The sequence below is a fragment of the Danio aesculapii genome, chromosome 9 (genome assembly GCF_903798145.1).
Source record: "Danio aesculapii chromosome 9, fDanAes4.1, whole genome shotgun sequence".
Lineage (NCBI taxonomy): Eukaryota > Metazoa > Chordata > Actinopteri > Cypriniformes > Danionidae > Danio > Danio aesculapii.
In genome coordinates, this window is record NC_079443.1 from 55,767,034 (window position 1) to 55,774,533 (window position 7,500).

The window sequence follows — 7,500 nt, forward strand, 5'->3', positions numbered from 1 at the left end:
TGATCAAGCACACCATGAACATGACCAACTGCAGCACATCTGATCAGGATGTTTTAAATCACATGATAAACGGTTCTGTGTTGTGATGCAGATACTTCCTGAGCACTGAGGGCTCACCCGACCCGCCGGCAGCTCCACAGGTGAGACTCCTGCTATCTCCATCTCTCCTTATACTGTTTACATGCTGTTTAGTTATCATCAGCACTGCAGGACGATCATGTGATGATGTAGTGTAGAGCAGGGTCCGTCTCTGACCGCTGTCTCTGTGAGTGTACAGCAGGGCTCCGTCCTCTGACCGCTGTCTCTGTAAGTGTACAGCAGGCTCCGTCCTCTGACCGTTGTCTCTGTGAGTGTACAGCAGGGCTCCGTCCTCTGACCGCTGTCTCTGTGAGTGTACAGCAGGGCTCCGTCCTCTACTGTTGCCTCTGTGAGTGTACAGCAGGGGTCCATCCTCTGACCGCTGTCCTCTGTAAGTGTAGCAGCAGGGCTCCGTCCTCTGACCGCTGTCTCTGGGAGTGTAGAGCATGGGTCCGTCCTCTGACCAGCTGTCTCTGTGAGTGTACAGCAGGGCTCCGTCCTCTGACCGTTGCCTCTGTGAGTGTACAGCAGGGGTCCGTCCTCTGACCGCTGTCTCTGTGAGTGTACAGCAGGCTCCGTCCTCTGACCGTTGCCTCTGTGAGTGTACAGCAGGGGCTCCGTCCTCTGACCGCTGTCTCTGTGAGTGTAGAGCAGGGCTCCGTCCTCTGACTGTTGCTCTGTGAGTGTACAGCAGGGGTCCGTCCTCTGACGCGTGCCTCTGTGAGTGTACAGCAGGGGTCCGTCCTCTGACTGTTGTCTCTGTGAGTGTACAGCAGGGGCTCCCGTCCTCTGACCGTTGCCTCTGTGAGTGTACAGCAGGGGTCCGTCCTCTGACCGCTGTCTCTGTGAGTGTACAGCAGGGCTCCGTCCTCTGACCGTTGCCTCTGTGAGTGTACGCAGGGGTCCGTCTCTGACCGCTGTCTCTGTGAGTGTACAGCAGGGCGCGTCCTCTGACCGTTGCCTCTGTAGTGTACAGCAGGGGCTCCGTCCTCTGAACGCTTTCCTCTGTGAGTGTACAGCAGGGGTCCGTCCTCTGACTGTTGTCTCTGTGATGTACAGCAGGGCTCCGGGCCTCTGACCGTTGCCTCGGTGAGTGTACCAGCAGGGGTCCGTCCTCTGAACCGCTGTCTCTGTGAGTGTACAGCAGGGGTCCATCCTCTGACCGTTGTCTCTGTGAGGTGTACAGCAGGGGCCGTCCTCATGACCGTTGCCTCTGTGAGTGTACAGCAGGGCTAGCCGTCCTCTGACTGATTTGGCTCTGTGAATGTACAGCAGGGGTCCGTCCTCTGACTGTTGGCTCTGTGAGTGTACAGCAGGGGTCCGTCCTCTGACTGTTTCTCTGTGAGTGTCACAGCAGGGCTGCCGTCCTCTGACCGTTTGCCTCTGGAGTGTACAGCAGGGGTCCATCCTCTGACCGCTGTCTCTGTGAGTGTACAGCAGGGGTCCATCCTCTGACCTCTGTCTCTTGTGAGTGTACAGCAGGGGTCCGTCCTCTGCCGATGTCTCTGTGAGTGTACAGCGGGGTCCATCCTCTGACCGCTGTCTCTGTGAGTGTACAACAGGGGTCCGTCCTCTACCGCTGTCTCTGTGAGTGTACAACAGGGGTCCGTCCTCTGACCGTTGTCTCTGTGAGTGTACAACAGGGGTCCATCCTCTGACCGCTGTCTCTGTGAGTGTACAACATGGCTCCGTCCTCTGAGCGCTGTCTCTGTGAGTGTACAGCAGGGGTCCGTCCTCTGACCGTTGTCCTCTGTGAGTGTACAGCAGGGCTCCGTCCTCTGACCGCTGTCTCTGTAAGTGTACAGCAGGGCTCCGTCCTCTGACCGCTGTCTCTGTGAGTGTACAGCAGGGCTCCGTCCTCTGACCGTTGTCTCTGTGAGTGTACAGCAGGGGTCCGTCCTCTGACCGCTGTCTCTGTGAGTGTACAGCAGGGCTCCGTCCTCTGACTGTTGGCTCTGTGAGTGTACAGCAGGGTCCGTCCTCTGAGCGCTGTCTCTGTGAGTGTACAGCAGGGGTCCATCCCCTGACCGCTGTCTCTGTGAGTGTACAGCAGGGCTCCGTCCTCTGACCGTTGTCTCTGTGAGTGTACAGCAGGGCTCCGTCCTCTGACCGCTGTCCTCTGTGAGTGTACAGCAGGGCTCTGTCCTCTGACCGTTGTCTCTGTGAGTGTACAGCAGGGGTCTGTCCTCTGACCGCTGTCTCTGTGAGTGTACAGCAGGGCTCCGTCCTCTGACCGCTGTCTCTGTGAGTGTACAGCAGGGCTCCGTCCTCTGACCGCTGTCTCTGTGAGTGTACAGCAGGGCTCCGTCCTCTGACCGCTGTCTCTGTGAGTGTACAGCAGGGCTCCGTCCTCTGACCGCTGTCTCTGTCAGTGTACAGCAGGGCTCCGTCCTCTGACCGCTGTCTCTGTGAGTGTACAGCAGGGCTCCGTCCTCTGACCGTTGTCTCTGTGAGTGTACAGCAGGGGTCTGTCCTCTGAGCGCTGTCTCTGTCAGTGTACAGCAGGGCTCCGTCCTCTGACCGCTGTCTCTGTCAGTGTACAGCAGGGCTCCGTCCTCTGACCACTGTCTCTGTGAGTGTACAGCAGGGCTCCGTCCTCTGATCGCTGTCTCTGTCAGTGTACAGCAGGGCTCCGTCCTCTGACCACTGTCTCTGTGAGTGTACAGCAGGGCTCCGTCCTCTGACCGTTGTCTCTGTGAGTGTACAGCAGGGCTCCGTCCTCTGACCGCTGTCTCTGTGAGTGTACAGCAGGGCTCCGTCCTCTGACCGCTGTCTCTGTGAGTGTACAGCAGGGCTCTGTCCTCTGACCGTTGTCTCTGTGAGTGTACAGCAGGGGTCTGTCCTCTGACCGTTGTCTCTGTGAGTGTACAGCAGGGCTCTGTCCTCTGACCGTTGTCTCTGTGAGTGTACAGCAGGGCTCCGTCCTCTGACCGCTGTCTCTGTGAGTGTACAGCAGGGCTCCGTCCTCTGACCCGCTGTCTCTGTAGTGTACAGCAGGGCTCCGTCCTCTGACCGCTGTCTCTGTAAGTGTACAGCAGGGCTCTGTCCTCTGACCGCTGTCTCTGTGAGTGTAGAGCAGGGCTCCGTCCTCTGACCGCTGTCTCTGAGTGTACAGCAGGGCTCCGTCCTCTGACCGCTGTCTCTGAGTGTACAGCAGGGCTCCGTCCTCTGACCGTTGGCTCTGTGAGTGGACAGCAGGGCTCCATCCTCTGACCGTTGTCTCTGTGAGTGTACAGCAGGGCTCCGTCCTCTGACCGCTGTCTCTGTCAGTGTACAGCAGGGCTCCGTCCTCTGACCGCTGTCTCTGTGAGTGTACAGCAGGGCTCCGTCCTCTGACCGCTGTCTCTGTCAGTGTACAGCAGGGCTCCGTCCTCTGACCGCTGTCTCTGTCAGTGTACAGCAGGGCTCCGTCCTCTGATCGCTGTCTCTGTGAGTGTACAGCAGGGCTCCGTCCTCTGATCGCTGTCTCTGTGAGTGTACAGCAGGGCTCCGTCCTCTGACCATTGTCTCTCTCTTCAGTGTGTCTGCAGTGGGTTTGTTTCCTCGCCGATGTCTGACCTGTGAGCTCAATAAAGCTCACTGCACATTCTTCAGCGCCACTTTCAGCCCTACCAACCAGCATGTGCTGCTGCACTGCAAAGGTATGAGGATGCCTATTATTATTATTGTTGGCTCTACAGTATAAGTGTGCTAGCTGAGCTAGTTTGTGCTGTGGTTTTTTGCAGGTCCCGGTGCACCCACAGTGATCATACACACCCTTAACACTGCCAGTGAGTATATTCTTTTGCCCATGCCTTGACCTGTGAGCATGTGTGTGTGTGTTCTGCTGCCTCATTGTGCTCGTCTTCCTCAGATTATTATATCCTGGAGAACAACTCTGTGCTGAAAGCGGCGCTCCGACACAAGCGCATCCAGCTGCTGGAGTTCAGGAGCATCCAGACCGACCACTTTGGTATGAAGCACTCAGACGATGACACACACACACACACACACACACACACACACACACACACACACACACACACACAGTTTCATGCTCATCCTTCTTCATGTGTTCCTGCAGAGCTGCCGCTAAAGATTGCCTATCCTCCTGACTTCTCTGAGTCCCGCAGCTACGCCCTCCTGCTGATGATGTAAGTGAGTGAGTGTGTGTGTGTGTGTGTGTGTGTGTGTGCAGATCTTTTGAGGATTATTCACTTTAAGTCAGAAATACAGCAGGTTAAAGTGTGTTTTAGCGCAGCCGTGTTCAGTTCTGTCTGTATAGTCATCCCTGGACAGGGTCAAGGTGGAGGAACGCGTCTCCTCTAAAGATCAGAGGAAAATCGAAGTGTGTTTCCTGTGAGTGATGTTGTATTCCTCCATCAGTGATGCTGCCCCCGGTGGCCAGCAGGTGGATGAGCGGTTCTCTCTGGACTGGGACTCGGTGCTGGTCAGCTCAGATGGTGTGATCGTGGCTCGCCTGGACGGCAGAGGAAGTGGTTTCCAGGGCCAGAAGGTTTTACAGGAAGTGCACAAGCGTCTGGGAGCGGTGGAGCTGCAGGACCAGCTGGCGGCGCTGGAGTAAGAACACTCCTCACGCTGTTACTGACCCAACACTGACACTTCTGCTCTGTTCACAAATGTGAACACACACACACACACACACACTCACAGCTGTGAAACACACTTACACACTCACGCATCTGTTCCAGGTTCCTGCTGAAGTTTCCGTACATCGACCGCAGCAGAGTGGGTGTGTTTGGTCGGGTAAGATGCAGTTTACACACACACACACACACACACACACACACACACACACACACACACACTGCTGTACTGCAGAACACACACTGGTCTACACACACTAGTCTGTCTGCAGGGTTACGGGGGATACATCGCACTTCTGCTGATTAAATCCACTGAGAAACTGTTCAGATGTGCTGCCGCCATGTCTCCTGTGAGCGACTGGAGCCTGTACGGTGAGTTACTGAAAGGAGTGTGTGCGTGCGTGCGTGCGTGTGTGTGCGTGCGTGTGCGTGCGTGTGTGTGTGTGTGTGTGTTTGTTTGACTGCTGTTCTGTGAGTTAACCCAATGTTCTCTCGCAGCTTCTGCCTTTTCTGAGCGCTATCTGGGTTTCCCACTTCAGGACGACAGCAGGTACCAGGTGAGTGAGTGCTAATGAGTGAGTGAATGAGTGAGTGCTGATGAGTAAGTGAATGAGTGAGTGCTGATGAGTAAGTGAATGAGTGCTGATGAGTGAGTAAGTGAATGAGTGCATGAGTGCTGATGAGTGAGTGAGTGAATGAGTGCATGAGTGCTCATGAGTGAGTGAATGAGTGAGTGAATGAGTGAGTGCTGATGAGTGAGTGAATGAGTGAGTGCTGATGAGTAAGTGAATGAGTGCTGATGAGTGAATGAGTGAGTGCTGATGAGTGAGTGAATGAGTGAGTGCTGATGAGTAAGTGAATGAGTGAGTGAATGAGTGAGTGCTGATGAGTGAGTGAATGAGTGCTGATGAGTGAATGAGTGCATGAGTGCTGATGAGTGAGTGCTCATGAGTGAGTGAATGAGTGAGTGAATGAGTGAGTGCTGATGAGTGAGTGAATGAGTGAGTGCTGATGAGTGAGTGAATGAGTGAGTGCTGATGAGTGAGTGAATGAGTGCTGATGAGTGAGTGAATGAGTGAGTGAATGAGTGAGTGCTGATGAGTGAGTGAATGAGTGAGTGCTGATGAGTGAGTGAATGAGTGAGTGCTGATGAGTGAGTGAATGAGTGCTGATGAGTGAGTAAATGAGTGAGTAAATGAGTGAGTGCTGATGAGTGAGTGAATAAGTGAGTGCTGATGAGTGAGTGAATGAGTGCTAATGAGTGCAAGAGTGCTGATGAGTGAGTGCTGATGAGTGAGTGAATGAGTGCTGATGAGTGAGTGAATGAGTGAGTGCTGATGAGTGAGTGAATGAGTGCTGATGAGTGAGTGAATGAGTGAGTGCTGATGAGTGAGTGCTGATGAATGAGTGTTGATGAGTGAGTGAATGAGTGAGTGCTGATGAGTGCTGATGAGTGAGTGAATGAGTGAGTGAATGAGTGAGTGAATGAGTGCTGATAAGTGAGTGCTGATGAGTAAGTGAATGAGTGAGTGCTGATAAGTGAGTGCTGATAAGTGAGTGCTGATGAGTGAGTGAATGAGTGCTGATGAGTGAGTGATGAGTGAGTGCTGATAAGTGAGTGCTGATGAGTAAGTGAATGAGTGAGTGCTGATAAGTGAGTGCTGATAAGTGAGTGCTGATGAGTGAGTGAATGAGTGCTGGTGAGTGAGTGAATGAGTGAGTGCTGATAAGTGAGTGCTGATAAGTGAGTGCTGATGAGTGAGTGAATGAGTGCTGATGAGTGAGTGAATGAGTGAGTGCTGATAAGTGAGTGCTGATGAGTAACGTGAATGAGTGAGTGCTGATAAGTGAGTGCTGATGAGTGAGTGAATGAGTGCTGGTGAGTGAGTGAATGAGTGAGTGCTGATAAGTGAGTGCTGATAAGTGAGTGAGTGAATGAGTGCTGATGAATGAGAGCTGATGAGTGAGTGAGTGCTAATGAGTGAGTGAATGAGTGAGTGAGAGAGTGAGTGAGACTACTGAGTGTGTCTGACAGTTGTGTGTTCTCTAGTTCTCCAGTCTCCTGCAGAATCCACAGGGCTTCAGAGACCAGACGCTCATGCTGCTGCACGCCACTGCAGACGGTCAGTGTGTGTGTGTGTGTGTGTGTGTGTGTGTGTGCGCGCATACATGCGTGTGTGTGTGTGCGTGTGTGAGGTTGTTCAGTGGTCAGATTGAAAGTAACTCATCATGAATTCAGTCTCTCTCAGCCCATCTTCTGTCTGTTCTCCTCCTCCATCTGTGTGTGATGGTGTAACTCTGTCTGTTCTCCTCCTCCATCTGTGTGTGATGGTGTAACTCTGTCTGTTCTCCTCCATCTGTGTGTGATGGTGTAACTCTGTCTGTTCTCCTCCATCTGTGTGTGATGGTGTAACTCTGTCTGTTCTCCTCCTCCGTCTGTGTGTGATGGTGTAACTCTGTCTGTTCTCCTCCATCTGTGTGTGATGGTGTAACTCTGTCTGTTCTCCTCCTCCATCTGTGTGTGATGGTGTAACTCTGTCTGTTCTCCACCATCTGTGTGTGATGGTGTAACTCTGTCTGTTCTCCTCCATCTGTGTGTGATGGTGTAACTCTGTCTGTTCTCCTCCTCCGTCTGTGTGTGATGGTGTAACTCTGTCTGTTCTCCTCCTCCGTCTGTGTGTGATGGTGTAACTCTGTCTGTTCTCCTCCTCCATCTGTGTGTGATGGTGTAACTCTGTCTGTTCTCCTCCATCTGTGTGTGATGGTGTAACTCTGTCTGTTCTCCTCCTCCATCTGTGTGTGATGGTGTAACTCTGTCTGTTCTCCTCCTCCATCT

General features: G+C 53.3%; 1 protein-coding gene across 1 annotated transcript in view; it reads left to right on the forward strand.

The window, feature by feature from the left end:
• The window catches only part of LOC130235506 (inactive dipeptidyl peptidase 10-like), a 66,592-nt gene that overhangs the window by 56,168 nt on the left and 2,924 nt on the right, over positions 1-7,500 (forward strand). Inside the window, exons 25-34 of the mRNA XM_056466094.1 lie at positions 104-140; positions 3,598-3,719; positions 3,804-3,848; positions 3,932-4,030; positions 4,142-4,211; positions 4,444-4,638; positions 4,770-4,824; positions 4,937-5,036; positions 5,163-5,221; positions 6,715-6,787. Coding sequence (XP_056322069.1) covers positions 104-140; positions 3,598-3,719; positions 3,804-3,848; positions 3,932-4,030; positions 4,142-4,211; positions 4,444-4,638; positions 4,770-4,824; positions 4,937-5,036; positions 5,163-5,221; positions 6,715-6,787 — 855 coding nt within the window. The remainder of the gene's footprint in view (positions 1-103; positions 141-3,597; positions 3,720-3,803; positions 3,849-3,931; positions 4,031-4,141; positions 4,212-4,443; positions 4,639-4,769; positions 4,825-4,936; positions 5,037-5,162; positions 5,222-6,714; positions 6,788-7,500) is intronic.